Here is a 22,776-nt window from a genome sequence, read left to right as displayed (position 1 = left end):
GAGAAAAGGTTAACTAGGACTGTAGCGAACTTCTGCCGAGCATCCAGGAGAGGATACAGGGAGAAAAGGTTAACTAGGACTGTAGCGAACTTCGGGCATCCAGGAGGAAACAGGGAGAAAAGGTTAACCACTTCTGCCGGGAGGAGGAAACAGGGAGAAAAGGTTAACTAGGACTGTAGCGAACTTCTGCCGGGCATCCTGGAGAGGAAACAGGGAGAAAAGGTTAACTAGGACTGTAGCGAACTTCTGCCGGGCATCCAGGAGAGGAAACAGGGAGAAAAGGTTAACTAGGACTGTAGCGAACTTCTGCCGGGCATCCTGGAGAGGAAACAGGGAGAAAAGGTTAACTAGGACTGTAGCAAACTTCCAATCCTTTGCTTGCTATGAATGTTCACAAAGGTCATAGAAGACTCAACAGTCATCTCAATGTTTAGGCGATGACATTCTTACGTCATCGTTCTTAACCGTTTAACCAACCGGAGTTAACAATTCACAGCAAATATTAAGTTATTTCACAAAACCAGAGTATTCAGTCAGACTCTTAAGGTAATTCAATTAATTTTGACGTACAAGTTGGGGCTCTCCCTCCTTCGATTATAAGAATTGAAAAGGCCAGTGTCCTAAAATTGCATTAGTCTTTAATCAAGTTAACAGGGTCAGCGATGTCGATGTAACCTTCAGACAGAAGCAAACAGGCAATTAACAAAGAAATGGCCATATGGAAATGATCATAGGAAATAGCCTTTTATGTGACACACCATCAGCTACTGTTAATGTTTATTCATCCGTCATGGTGGTGAGATGTAAAAGCCCCAGCTAAGCATGCTGATAAAGCCAATAACAGGCCTCCATTCAATCATAGCAAACCTCCTCTAATCCGAAACATTCATTTGCCTTGAAACCGTTTTAGATAAGGCAGAGGAGATTTTTCTGAGAACAAGCAAGTGGGGTCAAGTGTGACGTACAGAAGGAGACATGATGGTGGACAGAAAACACAAACAAGCATGAAAACAGATTCCTGTGGAAAAAATATATTGCACTTATGCAATAAGTTTATTGGAATGTTTTCAATTCTTTAAAAGGTTCAATCTGACCATGGGATTTTATGTAAAGAGACTATAAATAAATCTGCACCAGTGTTCTGGACTAAGATATCCTTCCTGTTACTGGTTCAAATCTGAGGGATGGAAGGCCAATTGTGAGAACAGGGCAGGGACACACACTTCCTGTGACATCATCAGTCATCCTGCAACAAGCTGGCATCTGAGGACAAACACCATAGCCCCTAAACCCTAGCCCCTAAACCCTAGCCCCTGAACCCTAGCCCCTGAACCTGAGCCCCTGAATCCTATCCCCTAAACCCTAGCCCCTGAATCCTAGCCCCTAAACCCTAGCCCCTGAACACTAGCCCCTAAACCCTAGGCCCTAAACCCTAGCCCCTAAACCCTAGCCCCTGAACCCTAGCTCCTAAACCCTAGCCCCTAAACCCTAGCCCCTGAACCCTAGCCCCTGAACCTGAGCCCCTGAATCCTAGCCCCTAAACCCTAGCCCCTGAATCCTAGCCCCTAAACCCTAGCCCCTGAACCCTAGCCCCTGAACCCTAGCCCCTAAACCCTAGCCCCTGAACCCTAGCCCCTAAACCCTAGCCCCTAAACCCTAGCCCCTGAACCCTAGCCCCTAAACCCTAGCCCCTAAACCCTAGTCCCTAAACCCTAGCCCCTAAACCCTAGCCCCTGAACCCTAGCTCCTAAACCCTAGCCCCTGAACCTGAGCCCCTGAATCCTAGCCCCTAAACCCTAGCCCCTGAATCCTAGCCCCTAAACCCTAGCCCCTAAACCCTAGCCCCTGAACCCTAGTCCCTAAACCCTAGCCCCTAAACCCTAGCCCCTGAACCCTAGCCCCTAAACCCTAGTCCCTAAACCCTAGCCCCTGAACCCTAGCTCCTAAACCCTAGCCCCTAAACCCTAGCCCCTGAACCCTAGCCCCTGAACCTGAGCCCCTGAATCCTAGCCCCTGAACCCTAGCCCCTGAATCCTAGCCCCTAAACCCTAGCCCCTAAACCCTAGCCCCTGAACCCTAGTCCCTAAACCCTAGCCCCTAAACCCTAGCCCCTGAACCCTAGCCCCTAAACCCTAGCCCCTAAACCCTAGCCCCTGAACCCTAGTCCCTAAACCCTAGCCCCTAAACCCTAGCCCCTGAACCCTAGCTCCTAAACCCTAGCCCCTAAACCCTAGCCCCTAAACCCTACCCTAAACCCTAGCCCCTGAACCCTAGCCCCTAAACCCTAGTCCCTAAACCCTAGCCCCTGAACCCTAGCTCCTTCCCATTCAGTGTGTATGAAGATCAAGGAACCAAATACAGGGATGGCTCCACCACCGCTGTTTGCCATTTGCTCAGTAGAGAAAATTCAGCGTATGGGTCCCACCGTTCTCCATCTCTCCTCATAATGCATTTCCTCCCCCTCTCTCCCACTCTAATCTATCCCTTTTTTCTGTTCTCATTTCCACCATCTCCCTCTTTTTCTCCTCTAGCTGATACAGCAGAGGTTACAGTTCAGTGCAGTCTCTCCGTCCCGCACACCTCAGAGGTTACAGTTCAGTGCAGTCTCACTGTCTCTCACACCTCAGAGGTTACAGTTCAGTGCAGTCTCTCCGTCCCTCACACCTCAGAGGTTACAGTACAGTGCAGTCTCACTGTCTCTCACACCTCATAGGTTACAGTACAGTGCAGTCTCACTGTCTCTCACACCTCATAGGTTACAGTATAGTCTCTCTGTCCCTCACACCTCAGAGGTTACAGTACAGTCTCTCTGTCCCTCACACCTCAGAGGTTACAGTTCAGTGCAGTCTCTCCGTCCCTCACACCTCAGAGGTTACAGTACAGTGCAGTCTCACTGTCTCTCACACCTCATAGGTTGCAGTACAGTGCAGTCTCACTGTCTCTCACACCTCATAGGTTACAGTATAGTCTCTCTGTCCCTCACACCTCAGAGGTTACAGTACAGTCTCTCTGTCCCTCACACCTCAGAGGTTACAGTACAGTCTCTCTGTCCCTCACACCTCAGAGGTTACAGTACAGTCTCTCTGTCCCTCACACCTCAGAGGTTACAGTACAGTCTCTCTGTCGCTCACACCTCAGAGGTTACAGTACAGTCTCTCTGTCTCTCACACCTCAGAGGTTACAGTTCAGTGCAGTCTCACTGTCCCTCACACCTCAGAGGTTACAGTTCAGTGCAGTCTCACTGTCCCTCACACCTCAGAGGTTACAGTTCAGTACAGTCTCTCTGTCCCTCACACCTCAGAGGTTACAGTACAGTCTCTCTGTCCCTCACACCTCAGAGGTTACAGTACAGTCTCTTTGTCTCTCACACCTCATAGGTTACAGTACAGTCTCTCTGTCCCTCACACCTCAGAGGTTACAGTACAGTCTCTCTGTCTCTCACACCTCAGAGGTTACAGTACAGTCTCTCTGTCCCTCACACCTCAGAGGTTACAGTACAGTCTCTCTGTCCCTCACACCTCAAAGGTTACAGTACAGTCTCTCTGTCCCTCACACCTCAGAGGTTACAGTACAGTCTCTCTGTCCCTCACACCTCAAAGGTTACAGTACAGTCTCTCTGTTCCTCACACCTCAGAGAATACAGTGCAGTCTCGGTCTCTCACACCTCAGAGGTTACAGTACAGTCTCTCTGTCCCTCACACCTCAGAGGTTACAGTACAGTCTCTCTGTCCCTCACACCTCAAAGGTTACAGTACAGTCTCTCTGTCCCTCACACCTCAGAGGTTACAGTACAGTCTCTCTGTCCCTCACACCTCAAAGGTTACAGTACAGTCTCTCTGTCCCTCACACCTCAAAGGTTACAGTACAGTCTCTCTGTCTCTCACACCTCAGAGGTTACAGTGCAGTCTCTCTGTCTCTCACACCTCAGAGGTTACAGTACAGTGCAGTCTCTCTGTTCCTCACACCTCAGAGGTTACAGTGCAGTCTCTCTGTCCCTCACACCTCAGAGGTTACAGTACAGTCTCTCTGTCCCTCACACCTCAGAGGTTACAGTACAGTGCAGTCTCTCCGTCCCTCACACCTCAGAGGTTACAGTACAGTCTCTCTGTCCCTCACACCTCAGAGGTTACAGTACAGTGCAGTCTCTCTGTCCCTCACACCTCAGAGGTTACAGTGCAGTCTCTCCGTCCCTCACACCTCAGAGGTTACAGTACAGTGCAGTCTCTCTGTCCCTCACACCTCAGAGGTTACAGTACAGTGCAGTCTCTCTGTCCCTCACACCTCAGAGGTTACAGTGCAGTCTCTCTGTCTCTCACACCTCAGAGGTTACAGTACAGTGCAGTCTCTCACACCTCAGAGGTTACAGTACAATGCAGTCTCTCTGTCTCTCACACCTCAGAGGTTACAGTACAGTGCAGTCTCAATCCAAACCATTTGTGTAACTGTATTGCCCTTTACCCAGATACATATTTTTCCACTTGGATGGTGATATTGATATTAATGAAAGGCCTCAGATGTTATTTAACTGTTATGTTATGGAACTACGGCCATTGTTCTGCATTTCCCCTTGTCACAAAAGCTGTCACACTTGCTCCTTGACATAATCAATACAAACCCTACAGCCAATGGTCCATTACCAGGGCATGATGACAGGCCTACATCCACTGGGCTCTGCTGCTGGCGATCCTCATCACTCCATCAACACCAGAAGCTCTGCCAAATCTGCACTGAGCAGTAGTTAAGATTTCTTCCTTTTATACTTTGTGATTTTTTTTTAGGGGGGGCTGCGGAGATCACATCAAACTGGGTCTACACATAAACAGATTTGACCATGATCCGCTGACTCAACAACAACACAGAGGGGGTATATCTGAACTCGAAAAACAACTAAGTATTTGACAAGAACTCATTGAACCTCAAGATCAATGGAAACATTGTACAAGTTCTTTAAGCTTTATGCTGATCAAGTCGGTGAGGATGCAGTAACATTAGAAATGACAGGTATTTTATAGACCGAATGCCTTTGACCCAAACGGAGGTCCTAAAGAGACGTTCTACTGTAATACAGTACGGTATATGACTGACAGAGCTGTGTGCTACTATTTTACTGACATTTAACAGCATCCAAAAATCATCATTCTGCAACATAAACCACCTCAATGACCAGAACTAATCATCTTTCATATGGAGAGGTCAATGTCTAATGGCTGAAAGGAATTCTTTGATAGGGGGGGTCAGCTTGTAATTGTCAATCAGTGTCAGCCATGTGGTGCACTTTGGAGGGAACATGTATGTTAAACTTGAAAGTGTGTGTGTGTGTGTGTGTGTGTGTGTGTGTGTGTGTGTGTGTGTGTGTGTGTGTGTGTGTGTGTGTGTGTGTGTGTGTACGGGCTTACCTCCAGTTGTGTCTCACATCTGTTGATGTCGTCTGTAGACTGGTTGAGTTTCTCCAGTTCTCCCTGTAAGAAAGAGAGCAAAGGACAATATTGAGCAACACCAAGAGAAAGGAATGTACAGTATCTGGGAAGTCTGCAACATCTGGAATGTGTTACACTAGGCTGAAATACTAGACTGGACAATAGATGTTAGCCAGAGGGATGGTTTGAACGAACACAAGAATCAGCTACTATCTTGATTTATGGATATATTAAATGCACATAGCTTTTATGTTATTTTTCAACCAGGGTATATCCAGATGAACATGCTATTTGAGTGTCAGGCCTTACCTCCCATGCATTCCATTAAATCAAAAACAAGTTTGGCTAAAACATAGACAATCATAAACATAACCAGTAGGCCTACATCGCAACTAAGTCGGGTACAATACTGACCTTTTGTTCAAGGTTGACAGACACTCTTGATAAATCAATACATGAAAAACTATTTTTTTTTTAAATACCCCAAATCAGATAAGACTTTCTGCCAGGGATAATACATACTATTAAGATGTGCACTGTATCAAATGCAGTTAAATGAATTCATTAGTTAGTCTCAATTGAAACAAAGAGCAATTGTTATTATAACGTACCTGAATTCTAGGGTCCACCTCCTCTTCTTCGTATTCCGAATCTTCGTCAGACCTATTTTCCTTCTCCAAATGGTCCATTCTGGATGATAACGCAGACTGACTGTGTGCTGTCCGAGCGAACAAAGCCAATTTCCAAGAGACGCTCTAACCGCGTGACAGGAGTTTCACGAACACGCTCAATCACACTGCAACGTTGGCGATGATAAAAACGACGTTTGAAATATTTATATCTATATCAAAGCGCTATACAGGTCACTGAAAGACAAAAGAGTGATAATCGTCTTGTATGTCAATTGACATAGCAGCACTCTATCTGCGTCCAATACCAAGCCACTGAGGAAGTGATGATGAAAGGACTTTTATCTACAGCGTAACGTTACGCCCCTTCTGCTGTCCAAACCGATGCATTTATAGATGCATGTACCATCAGAGACGACTTACTGTGTTGTAAAACAGTTATAACAAGCTGAATATACAATTTGGGAAACTCAATACCTTTTTATAAATGTATTTAATATATATTTCTTCCCAAAATAGAATGTTACAGATTTCAGATAATAATGAATGAAATTGGTATTTAATGAATACCCTCAGATATTCATTACCCCTACATTCCACATAGACCAGTTAGCCATACCCAACCAGTTATCCTCTTTGTATTAGCCAACTCCAAAATAGCAGATATATTATACTCACCAATCATGTTAGACAGGACTCATCTGGGATGTTGTACATCTGAGTGGAACTGTCCCCTTACTTCATGGACATGTTTGACCTAAATCTTTTAAATTCTCGCTTTCTCTCAATCTAAGGTAATGGAATGCCCAGTATGTCAATGTAATGTGTAGGTGGTCATGTTATAAAGAGTTTGTGAAGTGATAGAGGCTTTGAATGACACCTATCAGTGCAATTGCTTGACACTAGAACATAAGGCTTGGTTATCATTCAACTACCATTAGAACGCTGGATTTCCAGTTATTTTACTGCAGTGCACTATGATGACAGGACAAACCTATCAATGTTACTGAGCCCATACAATCTAATCTTCCATTAGGTTCACGTCTTGCTATCTGTGTTTGTCCCATCCTGATTCAGACACCATGTGACCCAGATATACTTAATATGGTTCGATAGGCAAATAGCACCCATTCACATCGTCAGTGAAGGACCCTTATCCTGACACAGTTCTGTTCAACAGCCCATTTTGTTCATTAACCTCAGCATATAAGAGGTCCTTATCGGTGCTGCTGTGCGTGATTAGACAGCCGTGGATAGTAAGGTGAGCTGCAGTACGTAAGTACAGGGTACTCAGACACGGCGCTGCCTTTAGGGCTGTTCCCATAGCTAGGACAGGAGGAGAGCATCTCTGCAGTGTGGGACTACATCCAGGTATTACACCCTCTTTTTCTCCCACACACACAAACACACACCTCTTGGACCTGTATTCACACAGGTACAGTCAACACAAACACACACCTCTTGGACCTGTATTCACACAGGTACAGTCAACACAAACACACACCTCTTGGACCTGTATTCACACAGGTACAGTCAACACAAACACACACCTCTTGGACCTGTATTCACACAGGTACAGTCAACACAAACACACAACACTTGGACCTGTATTCACACAGGTACAGTCAACACAAACACACACCTCTTGGACCTGTATTCAACACAGGTACAGTCAACACAAACACACACCTCTTGGACCTGTATTCAACACAGGTACAGTCAACACAAACACACCTCTTGGACCTGTGTTCACACAGGTACAGTCAACACAAACACACCTCTTGGACCTGTATTCACACAGGTACAGTCAACACAAACACACCTCTTGGACCTGTATTCACACAGGTACAGTCAACACAAACACACACCTCTTGGACCTGTATTCACACAGGTACAGTACAGTCACCTCTTGGACCTGTACACAGGTAACACACACCTCTTGGACCTGTATTCACACAGGTACAGTCAACACAAACACACACCTCTTGGACCTGTATTCACACAGGTACAGTCAATACAAACACACACCTCTTGGACCTGTATTCACACAGGTACAGTCAACACAAACACACCTCTTGGACCTGTATTCACACAGGTACAGTCAACACAAACACACACCTCTTGGACCTGTATTCACACAGGTACAGTCAACACAAACACACCTCTTGGACCTGTATTCACACAGGTACAGTCAACACAAACACACACCTCTTGGACCTGTATTCACACAGGTACAGTCAACACAAACACACACCTCTTGGACATGTATTCACACAGGTACAGTCAACACAAACACACACCTCTTGGACCTGTATTCACACAGATACAGTCAACACAAACACACACCACTTGGACATGTATTCACACAGATACAGTCAACACAAACACACACCTCTTGGACCTGTATTCACACAGGTACAGTCAACACAAACACACACCTCTTGGACATGTATTCACACAGGTACAGTCAACACAAACACACACCTCTTGGACCTGTATTCACACAGGTACAGTCAACACAAACACACACCTCTTGGACCTGTATTCACACAGGTACAGTCAACACAAACACACCTCTTGGACCTGTATTCACACAGGTACAGTCAACACAAACACACACCTCTTGGACATGTATTCACACAGGTACAGTCAACACAAACACACACCTCTTGGACATGTATTCACACATATACAGAGAACACAAACACAGGTGCTTACTTGCTCCTTCTTTCGCTCTCTCTTTTTCTCTCCCTCTGTCATACCCACATCCAGACACCCTTGTTTTCATTCCCCATGTGCATCAGAGGGGAAAAGAGAGAAGCAGAGGATGGCTGGCAGGCAGACGGGCAGATTGAGGGGGGTGATTGTTTAGACAGTTATTTAACTCAGACTGTCTGGCTGCTCACCTTAAAGCCATCGGACAGAGCAGCTAGAGCGGGCCTGTCAGAACTCCAGTTCACTGACAGTGTTAATAACGAGACACGACGACAGGAGGAAGCAGATCAACCAGTCAGGAAAAGCTCAATGACTTTTTCCACAGCGCTCCAATCTGATTGGGTCGTGTCCCGTTTGGAAAACCGTCTTGGAATACATCCGCTACCCATTCACCGACAAAGAATAACATGCCTCATTTAGGAGGATCACATATATTGTATACAGCCCAGTAGGATGGCAGTGATCAGGCGGGGAGTGGAGGGATGCAGTATATCAAGAACCAATGTGAAATCAGGATTAGTATTTCAATAGGCATTCATAACTACATAGACAACAGTGTTTCTCCAATACTTATTTAATCCATAAGCCCCAAAATGCCACATGTAGGACTGTGAACATACACTGCTCAAAAAAATAAAGGGAACACTTAAACAACACAATGTAACTCCAAGTCAATCACACTTCTGTGAAATCAAACTGTCACTTAGGAAGCAACACTGATTGACAATACATTTCACATGCTGTTGTGCAAATGGAATAGACAACAGGTGGAAATTATAGGCAAGTAGCAAGACACCCCCAATAAAGGAGTGGTTCTGCAGGTTGTGACCACAGACCACTTCTCAGTTCCTATGCTTCCTGGCTGATGTTTTGGTCACTTTTGAATGCTGGCGGTGCTTTCACTCTAGTGGTAGCATGAGACGGAGTCTACAACCCACACAAGTGGCTCAGGTAGTGCAGCTCATCCAGGATGCCACATCAATGCGAGCTGTGGCAAGAAGGTTTGCTGTGTCTGTCAGCGTAGTGTCCAGAGCATGGAGGAGCTACCAGGAGACAGGCCAGTACATCAGGAGACGTGGAGGAGGCCGTAGGATGGCAACAACCCAGCAGCAGGACCGCTACCTCCGCCTTTGTGCAAGGAGGAGCAGGAGGAGCACTGCCAGAGCCCTGCAAAATGACCTCCAGCAGGTCACAAATGTGCATGTGTCTGCTCAAATGGTCAGAAACAGACTCCATGAGGGTGGTATGAGGGCCCGACGTCCACAGGTGGGGGTTGTGCTTACAGCCCAACACCGTGCAGGACGTTTGACATTTGCCAGAGAACACCAAGATTGGCAAATTCGCCACTGGCGCCCTGTGCTCTTCACAGAGGAAAGCAGGTTGACACTGAGCACATGTGACAGACGTGACAGAGTCTGGAGACGCCGTGGAGAACGCTCTGCTGCCTGCAACATCCTCCAGCACGACCGGTTTGGCGGTGGGTCAGTCATGGTGTGGGGTGGCATTTCTTTGGGGGCCGCACAGCCCTCCATGTACTCGCCAGAGGTAGCCTGACTGCCATTAGGTACCGAGATGAGATCCTCAGGCCCCTTGTGATACCATATGCTGGTGCGGTTGGCCCTGGGTTCTTCCTAATGCAAGACAATGCTAGACCTCATGTGGCTGGAGTGTGTCAGCAGTTCCTGCAAGAGGAAGGCATTGATGCTATGGACTGGCCCGCCCGTTCCCCAGACCTGAATCCAATTGAGCACATCTTGGACATCATGTCTCGCTCCATCCACCAACGCCACGTTGCACCACAGACTGTCTAGGAGTTGGCGGATGCTTTAGTCCAGGTCTGGGAGGAGATCCCTCAGGAGACCATCCGCCACCTCATCAGGAGTATGCCCAGGTGTTGTAGGGAGGTCATACAGGCACGTGGAGGCCACACACACTACTGAGCCTCATTTTGACTTGTTTTAAGGACATTACATCAAAGTTGGTCAGCCTGAAGTGTGGTTTTCCACTTTAATTTTGAGTGTGACTCCAAATCCAGACCTCCATGGGTTGATACATTTGATTTCCATTGATAATTTTTGTGTGATTTTGTTGTCAGCACATTCAACTATGTAAAGAAAAAAGCATTTAATAAGAATATTTCATTCATTCAGATCTAGGATGTGTTAATTTAGTGTTCCCTTTATTTTTTTGAGCAGTGTATATATATATATATATATATATATATATATTTTTTTTTTTTACTTAAATCAATATCATTAAGTAAGGGATCCATTCCATGGTAATTATACAGGGAACAGTGTACTAGCCTTATCTCACAAGCATACAGCTTCCAACTTTACATCACCGTAACTACTATCAAAAGCACAAGGTCATCTACAGCAGTCAGCATGTTCCGTCCACCCAAAGGAATTAATCTGAATAACAGGATATGTCAAGCCCCTGCAGATATAGAGTCCTAGAAGGCTATGACCTCTTCAATCCTCTCTTCCACTTTGTAGAGCAGAGCTGACCTCAGCCTGAGCCTGTGTTTCTACAGGAAGTGCCCTCTCTATAAAGGAAAAGACAGCAATATAAGAGAGGCGGATGTTGGCATGGTCCCGTTGAGTAGGGCGGAACGTTCAGAACATTGAGGATAGAGATATGTACTATATTTTATCTCTGAGACACAAGGAACATTCTGCCCAATTGAATAAGAGAGTGAAAAAGAGAGGGGGCGAGAAATATGAAAACCCTGCAATCCCTCCTATCACATTCCTCTTATCCAATATCACACTGGTGGGGGCTCCACCTCACAAAACATTCCAGGTGCATCTATAGCATCTTCATATACAAAGGATCCTAAGAGGCTGATAAGGACCATAGTGCTGTAAATGTTTAGGGGAAAAGTGCCAAGTGTTATAGCAGTGAGTGAATGTGGACTGGGTTACATTAAGAGAACATTAATGGGGGTAGAGGCTCACAATAATGATTCCCCTGAACCATCAGTAAGACCCCTCGTCACGCGATAGAAAGACGGGCGCCACTTGTTTATGTGTGTGTGTGTGTGTGTGTGTACAGGATGGATCAGGGTGTGTACCTGTGTCACGAACGTTATAATGGTGACAGGTGATGAGTGATGATGGGGTCCTTGAATTGGACTGGGAGCCCCTGTGTACTCCCTCAACGACTCGTGTTGCTATAGACTTCCTATTGACAGGATATGGAAATGGCGGGTACTGTGCTTATTCACTATCCACTGGGCACACACTGGTTGAATAACTTATTTCCACATCGTTTCAATGAAATTACGTGGAACCAAGGTGGAATAGACGTTGAATTGAGTTCTGTACTCAGTGGGTAGGGTCGGTCTGACCTGGGTGCTGCGCTGATTATCTGATCTATAAATCAACCCAATTTCTAAAGAAATGATAGATCTCTTTCAGAGATGAATGTCAGTGAAACTGTGCAAAGCCTTTCTCAGACTAATCTCTTGTGGACAGATGTTAAAATGGGCTCCTGAGTGGCGCAGCGGTCTAAGGCACCGCATCTCAGTGCACGAGGTGTCACTACAGTCCCTGGTTCGAATCCAGGCTTAATCACATCCGGCTGTGATTGGGAGTCCCAAAGGGCAGCGCACAATTGGGTTTGGCTGGGGTAGGCTGTCATTGTAAATGATAATTTATTCTTAACTGACTTGCCAGGTTAAATAAACAAAGTAGATGCAAGACTTTGGTTCTGGGATGTTGAAATGATGGTCAGACCCATTTTAAACAGCAGTGCTTTGCTGTATCAGTAAACCCAGTAAACCCAGAATTGGCTATAAAAAGCCAGAAGGGAGCTGGCCTTTGAGCCCCAAGTGTCAGCAAACAGTGTCTGGTGGGGTTGTGGCATTTCCCTGAATGTCAGACTCCTCGTGTGCTGTGGATCCAGTTGCTCTCCCCTTCCTGATGATGTGAGGAGTGTCTCATCTCCCAAAGGTGACATGGCACAAACCCACACAGACCCAGTCCACTGGTGGAAAGGGCAAATGCGTGGTGGGGTCAGTTCCACATGAAAAAATACACACAAAAAACCTACACACACACACCTGTAAGGTCTTTGAAAAGGTTACATCTGATTAACAATTTCAGCTTCTTCCTGTTGACTCATCCTACTACAGGGTCAGGGGTCAATTTGTGGTGTCACAGATGGGTGGATTTGGAGGGAAAAAAATAAGTGGTCTAAAAAACTAATCCAGATGCTTGTTGTTCAGTGCCTAAAGACATCAAATCAGAGGTATTCTCAATTTTAAAATATCAGAATCTGTTACTGTTGCACTAAAACAAATCCTGCCCACTTAAAATCATTAAGGTGCATAATCTCAGACACCAAGAACTCAAATCATAATTGTGTCAGATATGTTACATGCATCTGTCCACCAGAGATGATTAGGTGCAAGACATTACATTAAATCATCACTTTTATATTTTGAGGTCAACATGGGTTTGCCAACTATGCACATTGTGTATGAATGCTAGGTAAACATGATCAACTGGAAACATTCAACAAATTGAGCAGGATAAAAAATATGAATATTTATTTTGACTAACCAAGGAGCACTTGATGTTACAGATTTTTTTTAATACAGATTTTGTTGCCCCCTTGTGGTAAAGAAAATGTATTACATGATTGGAAAAGTTGGCAGCAAAAAATAGTATTGGAACTTTAACAACTCTGAAACTACACAACCAAACCATTCTCTCTAAGAATTTCTCCATCATATACAGTTTTATCATCGGTGTAAAGTAATTAAGTAAAAATACATTGAAGTACTACTTAAGCAGTTTTTTGGGGTTATTTGTACTTTATCATTTATATTTTTTACAACTTTTACTTCACTACATTCCTAAAGATTTTTAAAAACTTATGACTCCCATTTTCCCTGACAATCAAAAGTACTCGTTACATTTTGAATGCTTAGCATGATAGAAAAATTGTAAAATGTACGTACTTGTCAAAAAAAAACGCGCAGTCATCACTACTGCCTCTGATCTGGCAGACTTCACTAAACACAAATACTTTGTTTGTTTGTCTGTGTTGGAGCCCGACTATCAGTAAATAAAACTAATTGTGCTTTCTGGTTTGCTTAATATAAGGAATTTAAAATTATGTATAGCATTTACTTTTACTTTTGATACTTAAGTATATTTTAGCAATTACATTTACTTTTGATTATACTATTTAAAAAAAAAACTTTTTTAGTATTTTAGTGGGTGACTTTTACTTGAGTCATTTTCTAGTAAGGTTTCTTTACTTTTACTCATGTATGACAATTGGGTACTTTTCCCCCACTGAGTTATAATAATAAAAAAGCATAATCAAACAAGCAGCACTTGATCAGCAATATGGCAGTGTAGGCTTTTGTCCAATGACGTCCATTTATATATGTAGGTTTCAGTCTATTTGTGCCTTTGAAGGGTTCAAACATTTGTTGAGGAAAGGGACTTCAGGAGCCCTGTAATTGGTCCGGCCTTCGGAACTTGCTTTGAAGGAACACCCTGGGCACACAAAGCCCCTCCTTCTTATTGACCGTTTCTCGTAGTACGTACTCATTGGTTACACTCTCGAATCCCGCCCCTCTGAACAGGTCTGCTAGGAGCTCTGAAACACAGACGTTCAGATTTGGTATTTTATTAGGATCCCCATTGGCTGTTGCAGAAGCAGCAGCTACTCTTCCTGGGGTCCACACAAAACATGACATAATACAGAACATTAATAGACAAGAACAGCTCAAGGACAGAAATACATAAATAAAATTAAAGGCACATGTAGCCTACATATCAATGCATACACACAAACTATCTATGTCAAAAAGGGGAGAGGCGTTGTGCCGTGAGGTGTTGCTTTATCTGTTTTTTGAAACCAGGTTTGCTGTTTATTTGAGCAATATGAGATGGTAGGAAGTTCCATGCAATAAGGGCTCTGGCTATATAATAATGTACCTTTTCTTGAATTTGTTCTGGATTTGTGGACTATGAAAAGAACCCTGGTGGCATGTCTGGTGGGATAAGTGTGTGTGTCAGAGCTGTGTGTAAGTTGACTATGCAAACAATTTGGAATTTTCAACACATTAATATTTCTTATAAAAAGAAGAGGTAATGCAGTCAGTCTCTCCTCAACTCTTAGCCAAGAGAGACTGGCATGCATAGTATTTATATCATCCCTCTGATTACAATTAAGAGCAGCTTAACTAGGTCTTTCTTTGCAGCACTGGACCACATGACTGGACAATAATCAAGATTAGACAATAACCATGATTCAAAATGTATAAACAGAGAAAGAGTCCAATAGAAGAGACCAGACCGTCTGCTTACTGCTTGTGGGTAATTCGAAAAGACAAAAAAAAAGAGACAATAAAGAAAGCCAAAAAATCTAAAATAACTATGAAGGAAAATGTAGGAGAGGAAAGAGGAATGGACTGACCTTTGGAGAAGAAATAAGATCTGGTACCATCCTGTCTGACGTAGAAGTTCTCTCCCAGTTTGTTTCCAGCCTTAAATCTCATCATGGCGTGGTCATACAGGCCATAATCCCTGAACAGAATGATGCCCCCTGGCTTCAGAACCTGACACAGAGAATGTCAATTCAGTCACAAGTTATTTTGAGGGTGTTAAGTGTTTACTGCAGTTTCATCCTTTTCCTCAGCCCTGTCTCACCCTGTAAATGTTGTCCAGAGCCTGCTGCATCTTGTCTGGGTGGATGGCTGAGAGGACGAATATGAGCGTGGCCACATCCACACATCCCACTGGGACGTTACCCCTCAGGTCATCCTTAGTCAGGTCACACTGGAACACACTGCAGCGCTCAGCGCAGTACAGGGAGTGTTGCTGAGGACAAAGAGAAAATTACACTGGATATCAGGGTTGTTTTGTTAAAAGTCCCACTGGCTCTGGGTCATCAATGGTACATCTTCTTACCTTCACAAACTCCACAGCTCGTGGTGAGAAGTCACAGGCATAGACAAAGATGTTGAGGTCTTCCTCCAGTAGTGGGAAGATGCAGTTCCCAACCCCACAGCCAGCTTCAAGCAGGACCAGCTTCTGGGCTTCAAACTGAGAGAGAAACGTACCATATTGAGAAATGTATTGAGATGCAGCCCTAGTTGGAAACCTAACAACTTCCTACGCCATCTTCTTACCTTAAGGCACACTTTCAGTTCTTCAAACTCTCTGGTGGTCCAATGCCTATCCTTGAAAAAGTTTGTTGTGTTCCTTTTGTAAAACAAGTCCCAGTTTTTCTGTGCCTCCTTTTCCAACTTCATCTGCTTGAAATCAGACACCAAAGTCTGGTCACCTGTCAGTTTCTCCATCTCTTTCTCATTCAAAGTCCTGCCAGTAGATGTTTTGCTTTGGACAGGTGGGGTAAGACATGGCAATCCGTCTTTGGGTTCCTCTCCAGGGAGTACAACATTGGCTGTGTCGTCTTGCTTTGATAGTGCCATAACTTGCACTACTGTAATTAACGGCAGAAGCTAATAGCAGAACTTCCTCGACATCCTCAAATCTATTATTTCATCAATCCACATGAAATTATCTTGCTAATGTTAATGGATGGCACTAACACATTATTGTGATAGATAGACTGTTATTGAAAATCACATACATTTTTTATGAACGCAAATGTTCCATAAATGTTGTAAGACTTCTCGTGTGGCATGTAGTCTTCTTCATCCGTGTGGGAACAGTGTTTGATTACGATGATTCCGGCCTGTTCATCTCAGTCAGTAAAAACGTTGTACTTATTCGTGTGAATGAAAATCGTATTATTATACTAATAGCTAATAATACATCGTTACTAATTCTAATGTACTAAATATGCTGAATATGCTATTTGTCGGTGTTTATTTTGGGGTCAATCCGATTGGGGTGCTCAGATCCTATCGGTGACATTTCAACCCTGGAACAAACAGGAAAAGGAGTGGTCATGTGACGTAGGGATTGTTTTTCAAAATAGCTTAGCTAGCTGCATAGCTAGCTGAAGTATCTTATATACTACGTTATTATCATTCACTTTTATAACGCAGCATAATTTAAATAAATGTGAATATTACACTTCTAGTAGAGTCATGAATGGGAGTACAAATCCGCTCTTGGACAAAGAAGAACATGTTTTGAAGCTCGGAGAGAGCTTTGAGAAGAGGCCAAAATCATCATTTCACACCATCAGATGTTAGTAGACCATTTTTATTGATTAAATATAAATGTGTAAATATGTTACGTTTATTTTACTAAACCCAACTTTAGTCACGCCTTTTGACAAGTTTGTAAGTTAGATAACGTTAGCTAACTATCTTCGTCAGCTAGCTAACGTTACCTAACAATGTAGCTAGTTATTGTTAGTTAGCTAGCACAAAAAAACTAACGGTAATCCGGTACGATAGAACGTTACCAGCAAAACTATTGTAATCAGATTACAAATACTTTTGAAAACGTAGGTAGCGTATATTAGCTAGGTCATTACTTTTAAATTCAGAAGGGATGTTTGCAAAAAATTACATTAATACCTTTCTGTTTTCTCAATGACATTCAATTCAGTACTGAAAAAAGGTGCAAGTTTAAAAACCTCTTAAGGACCGGGCCCTTTTTTCCCGCCTAAAATTACATACCCAAATCAGGGCCTGTAGCTCAGGCCCTGAAGCAAGGATATGCATATTCTTGGTACCATTTGAAAGGAAACACTTTGAAGTTTGTGGAAATGTGAATGTGTAGGAATGTAGGAGAAAATAACAGATTAGATCTGGTACAAGATAATACAAAGAAAAAAACAACCGTTTTTTTGTACCATCATCTTTGAAATGCAAGAGAAATGCCATAATGTATTATTCCAGCCCAGGTGCAATGTATATTTTGGCCACGAGATGGCAGCAGTCTATGTGCAAAGTTTTAGACTGGTCCAATGAACCATTGCATTTGTGTTCAAACTGTTGTATCAAGACTGCCCAAATGTGCCTAATTTGTTTATTAATAACTTTTCATGTTCAAAATTGTGCACTCTCCTCAAACAATAATATGGTATTGTTTCACTGTAATAGCTACTGTAAATTGGACAGTGCAGTTAGATTAACAAGAATGTAAGCTTTCTGCCAATATCAGATATGTCTATGTCCTGGAAAATGTTCTTGTTACTTACAACCTCATGCTAATTGCTTTAGCCTATGTTAGCTCAACCGTCCCGCAGGGGACCCACCAATCCTGAAGAAGTTTTTTAATTTTAAGGTTGTTCCACCTGAGCTAGTCTGACCACAAGTCAGAGACCACTATGATGACACACCAAATGCATTACTTCTTCTAATGCCCCTTAAGGGGAAAGTAATCAGATTACGTTACTGAGTTTGCCTAATCCAAAAGTTTGGTTACTGATTACAATTTTGGACAGGTAAGTAGTATTTCTGACATAATTATCTTTCTCACTCTTTCACACTTGTAGATGATTTCAAACCAGCTTCAATTGACACAAGCTGCGAGGGAGAGTTGCAAGTCGGTAAAGGAGAGGAAGTCACCATCACATTACCTCACATTCCAGTAAGAGTGGGTGTTTTTTTAGTCATTGTTACTCAACTGTGGTCTTTTGCCTGTGCTGTACAATGACAAAAGTTATTTCTGATAATTCCACTGCAGAAAGATGAAAGCAAACTGTGTACTTGATCATGATACTTGTTATTGTGTTGTGCGTAGGGCTCTACACCACCCATGACAGTATTCAAAGGGAATAAGCGGCCATATCAGAAAGACTGTGTTCTTATCATCAATCATGACACTGGGGAGTACATGCTGGAGAAGTTGAGCAGCAGTATCCAGGTCAAGAAAACCAGGTGTTAACCAAAACACTGTCTCAAAAATGCATAGTAACAATTAACCTTTAAGAGAAGTGTGTTTTGCAGATCATTTGTGACAGTACATGTGCAGCTGTTGACTTTTGTTTTTAAGAGCGGAGGGCAGCAGTAAGATCCAGGCCAGGATTGAGCAACAGTCGGTGCGTGCCACTGCCACCCAGCCTCCAGCACAGTTCCGTGCCCCCACTAAGCCTGGTGCAGGGGCCAAGACCTCCCCCTCCCCTTCCAAGGACAACCCCTCCCCTGAGCCCCAGCTAGATGACATCAAGAGAGGTGAGCCTCTTCATGTTGCCACCACTTTTACCCAGTGATCGTTCTTGTTTCTCTATTGACTTTGTCTGTGTACTGACTCTGTCACCCCTCCTGGCCTGGCACAGAGCTGCGAGCAGAGGTGGATGTTATTGAACAAATGAGCAGCAGTAGCGGCAGCAGCTCATCTGACTCTGCCAGTGGCTCTGGTAGTGGGGACGACAGCTCCAGCAGTGATGGGGAGCATGACGCCCCTCATCCCCAACCTGTCCCACTCCCTCTCCCCCACATCCAGCCCTCCCCCAACCCCGTGGTCAACGGAGGAGCAGACAGGCAACAGGGCAGCAACCAGCTGATGAACACGCTCAGTGAGTACCAGGGCAGCACTCTACGTTGGGATTACTACTAATCATTTATCTCTTGATAGAAGTCTTTAGGTTGTGGTTGCAATGTAGTAATGTGTGTGTTGGTGTGTCCACAGGGAATGACCTCCAGTTGAGTGAGTCAGGCAGCGACAGTGGTGACGACTGAACTGCCCCCAGTCTCTCTCCTGCCCTCTCTTTCTACCTCTCATTATTACATCATCTTGCTTTCCTCTTTCTTCTCTTTGCCTGGTTCCGTTGTTTTGTTGCTGTGGTAACCGACCCAACTGTAAAGTCTGGTTTTATTGTATTTTTTAATGTCTCTGTGAAGCCGGCGAACCTGGAGATTTAATAGTGTATTTTTGATTAGCTGTATATTTTGTTTTGTATTTTTAAATACTTTTACATATGAAAACATGCTAAAGAATATATATTAGAATGCATGTACATATTTTCTGTAGTTAGAGCTCCTAGTTGTATCAACTTGTAGCACAAGTCTTTGTTGTTTTCTTGTTTCATCACAGGGGATGAATATCACCCCCATCTTCCCTATTTATCTGGAAATCAAAAGAAGGCACTGAAAGCATTTCACCCATTCCATGTTTTTATCAGTATCATGACACTTTCAAAAATCAGTCTTTCAAGAGGCCAGGGTGCAGCTCACATCGATCTAAGCTACAGATGATACAAAAGGACACATACTCATATTTTCTATGTAAAATCAGTTTCTAAAGTTTCAATTTACCACTTAAAGGTTTTAGTTGGAATATTGACCTGTTCTGGTGAGCAGGTAAATATCAGTAACATGTAAATGAGCCGGGGTCAATCCTTGACATGTCAAAGCACTTTAGTTTAATTGTAATATCAACACTTTCAGCAGTTTCCACCTAAAATATTTTGCATTGCTTTTAACAGCACCTTTCTGATCTTTAAATGCAACTAACACCCAGTACTTCGAGTTCACCATACCCTTTATAGCTAATATTCTACTATTTCCACATCAATCATTTGACTTTCTGATTCTGTCTCACTCAATAGCTCGGTATCCATCCTATTGGTGACAGATTTTCATGCGAATATTCTAAAATCCGCATTAAAACAATATGTGCACATTCCCACTAGAGATGTTTCCATCACATTGACTTGTTGCGGATAACAGTCTGTGCGTGATGACGTAGTGCACATAAAAACAACTTTTGCGATTTAAATACAAGTTAAATGGGTTTCCGTCGCATTTGCTGTTTTTTTTTTTAAAGAAATAATGTTGCGTTATATTGCGAATCTCTGGTCTTTGCACGTGCGCTCTAGCCAACAGTTTGCAGGTAGGCTAGTCTACATGATGAGATTATTACGGATAAGAGCGTGATTATTTGTATTTGTCAAACAGCAGCCAAGCATCGATCATCATGTCACCAGAATAAGACTCGATATTTATTGGAAAGGCTCATCACCGTGCACTTTCACCACCCGGTGAAGTTTATCATTTATTTCATATAGCCTAATAAACGGCAAGCTTTCCTGAGTCGTAGTGTGAGGACCACACAATATCATATGACTCAAAATGTACTTCTATATGACAGTTAATACATCAATATTTGCACATAAATGCGTTTCCACCGATATTTCTCGCATAATTCATTTTACAGACAGAAAAAGATCCCACCTTGTCTAGCGTATTTAGTTTTGTCGAAATTTGGAACGTTTACCAACAAATGTGCTGTTTCCATCAGGCCTGTCCTGGCATTTTTTTTATCCGACTTTACTCGCATAAAAAGGTTGGATGGAAACCTGGTTACTGGCCCCACCATATATCACTGTCCAAAGTTCCCAACCATATATCACTGGGCTAGTTTCAGACCTGTGTAGACATTTTTAGAAGTACCAAAGAAGCAAAACAAGTAGTTTTTAGAATACAGACGCTGAACATCTATTTTTACTTAGATATAAGTCTATTTTCATTAGACTGAGTTACTCATAACATGTAACAGCTGCTATACATTGACCACTTGTTTTTTCATTAGTTCCATAGATTCAACAGATTTGGAGTGATAGCAGTCACATTGGATCACATCTTTTAATTTAGCAACTGTTGTGACAGTGATCAATAGCAAGCTAGAATCTGCGCAGATTATTATAGCAATTGTGAAGATCACCACAAACCTGCGGTGTTTGCATGCTATCTTGGAACATGCACAATTTCTATTATTACAGAAGATATTTATAGTTACTGTAGGCTAACCTCAAAATTTGGCTATGGATGTGTGCTACTCATTTTAAGGTTGAATAAATACCTTTACATTAGTTTGTAAAATAGCCTTAACTTTATGCTATTTACTGTATTCCAAAAGTCAATCAAATTTCAACATTTTAAAGTATCTAATGCTTGGATGGTTTCATCTGAGCCACTGGCTTAATCCTATTCTTTAACTTTTATTTTTGGTTTAGTTGGAGACGTGAATCCAACATATAATTTGTCGTCAAATTAATAGGCTATTTACTGTATTGCAAAAATGATATTGAATTGTGTTTGGTTGTCAACACAACCAAATATCAACATTTGAAGGAGATGTATCTTTTTTGCCACTGATTTAGTATGGCTTTAATTCCAGTTTGTCTACATGAATTTATGTCAACCAAGAATCAAAATGAAAGAATATGACTAAATCAAAGTTGAAGTGCATTTAAAGTTAGATGTGATTTAGTCATATTATTTAACTTAGCTTTTTGGTTGAGATGGAGACATGAATTCAACATATCAATTATTCATTTGTAGACGAACTGGAATGAAAGCCAGACTAAGTCAGTGGCACAGATGCAACTATCCAATCAGAAGATACATCTCCTTCAAATGTTGATATTTGGTGACAAATATCAAAGCTAAGCAGGAATGGGCTTGGTTAAAACCCTGGATGGGAGACCAAATTAATAACTGTATATAGATCATCTCTCCAACAGAAGGTGCTGCTGAGCCTATTGTTTTTTTTTCTGATAGTGGATATGTCGTTGAAGATCTGACGTTGTTTCAAAGGTACAAATTCAACATTTTACACAAGGGTTGTCTTTGTTGAAAAGGGGTTACAACGATGACATAATCCTGTGGTTGACATTTCACCCTCAAACAATAGTTTTTTCAAATCCAATATATTTTCCACATAGATTCCATGTTACAATACATTGACAAATTTACGTTGAAACAACATTGATTCAACCAGTTTGTGCCCAGTTCGGATGTGTGTTCATAAGGTGCTTAAATGGTATTTAACTGGTGCTGTTGTGTGTCTGGGACATGGGTATACAGCGATGGGTATACAAATGTAATATGTTTTGTTTTCACAGCAGTTTGGATCCATGAACTTGGATGGATAACACTATTTCCAATTTGTGTCTCTCTGGCATCCAGTGTTATTTCTGACCCATACTGTTACTGTCCCAGTACAACCTCTCTTGCCACATTTATCAAAGTGGTTGACTTCTAGCTCTAGTTTTATGTGCTTTGAGGTTTATTAAAGTGTGCACAGTTATCAGTCAACCAAAATAAAGGAAGAAAACAGTCA

The 22,776-nt window shown here is 42.8% G+C and overlaps 3 protein-coding genes across 4 annotated transcripts in view; 1 reads left to right on the top strand and 2 right to left on the bottom strand.

Annotated features, from left to right (window-relative positions):
- Positions 1-6,383, bottom strand: part of LOC135520285 (SH3 domain-binding protein 5-like) — a 37,083-nt gene extending 30,700 nt beyond the window's left edge. The window contains exons 1-2 of the mRNA XM_064945711.1: positions 6,029-6,383; positions 5,397-5,459 (exon numbers count right to left, since the gene is read on the bottom strand). Of these exons, the coding sequence (XP_064801783.1) occupies positions 5,397-5,459; positions 6,029-6,106 (141 nt within the window). The 5' untranslated portion in view covers positions 6,107-6,383. The remainder of the gene's footprint in view (positions 1-5,396; positions 5,460-6,028) is intronic.
- Positions 6,384-13,289: 6,906 nt separating this feature from the next.
- LOC135520283 (tRNA N(3)-methylcytidine methyltransferase METTL6-like) lies at positions 13,290-16,651 on the bottom strand. Its single transcript, XM_064945707.1, has 5 exons — positions 15,918-16,651; positions 15,697-15,831; positions 15,436-15,606; positions 15,203-15,344; positions 13,290-14,380 (listed from the first exon to the last, which is right to left on the bottom strand). The coding sequence occupies exons 1-5, from the start codon at positions 16,218-16,220 to the stop codon at positions 14,226-14,228; spliced, it is 906 nt and encodes a 301-aa protein (XP_064801779.1). The 5' UTR covers positions 16,221-16,651; the 3' UTR covers positions 13,290-14,225.
- Positions 16,652-16,668: 17 nt separating this feature from the next.
- Positions 16,669-22,776, top strand: LOC135520284 (ELL-associated factor 1-like). Of its 2 annotated transcripts, none has more exons than XM_064945708.1 (6): positions 16,669-16,947; positions 18,206-18,306; positions 18,454-18,590; positions 18,706-18,884; positions 18,989-19,228; positions 19,342-22,776. In XM_064945708.1, the coding sequence occupies exons 1-6, from the start codon at positions 16,845-16,847 to the stop codon at positions 19,389-19,391; spliced, it is 810 nt and encodes a 269-aa protein (XP_064801780.1). In that variant the 5' UTR covers positions 16,669-16,844; the 3' UTR covers positions 19,392-22,776. The 2 variants fall into 2 exon arrangements, with proteins under 2 accessions (XP_064801780.1, XP_064801781.1); XM_064945709.1 differs by having other exon boundaries at positions 16,671-16,947; positions 18,206-18,300.

This window comes from Oncorhynchus masou, chromosome 29 (assembly GCF_036934945.1).
Source record: "Oncorhynchus masou masou isolate Uvic2021 chromosome 29, UVic_Omas_1.1, whole genome shotgun sequence".
Taxonomy (NCBI): Eukaryota; Metazoa; Chordata; class Actinopteri; order Salmoniformes; family Salmonidae; genus Oncorhynchus; species Oncorhynchus masou.
Note: the sequence above shows the minus strand (reverse complement) of the source record. Positions and strands in the feature narration are given on the sequence as shown.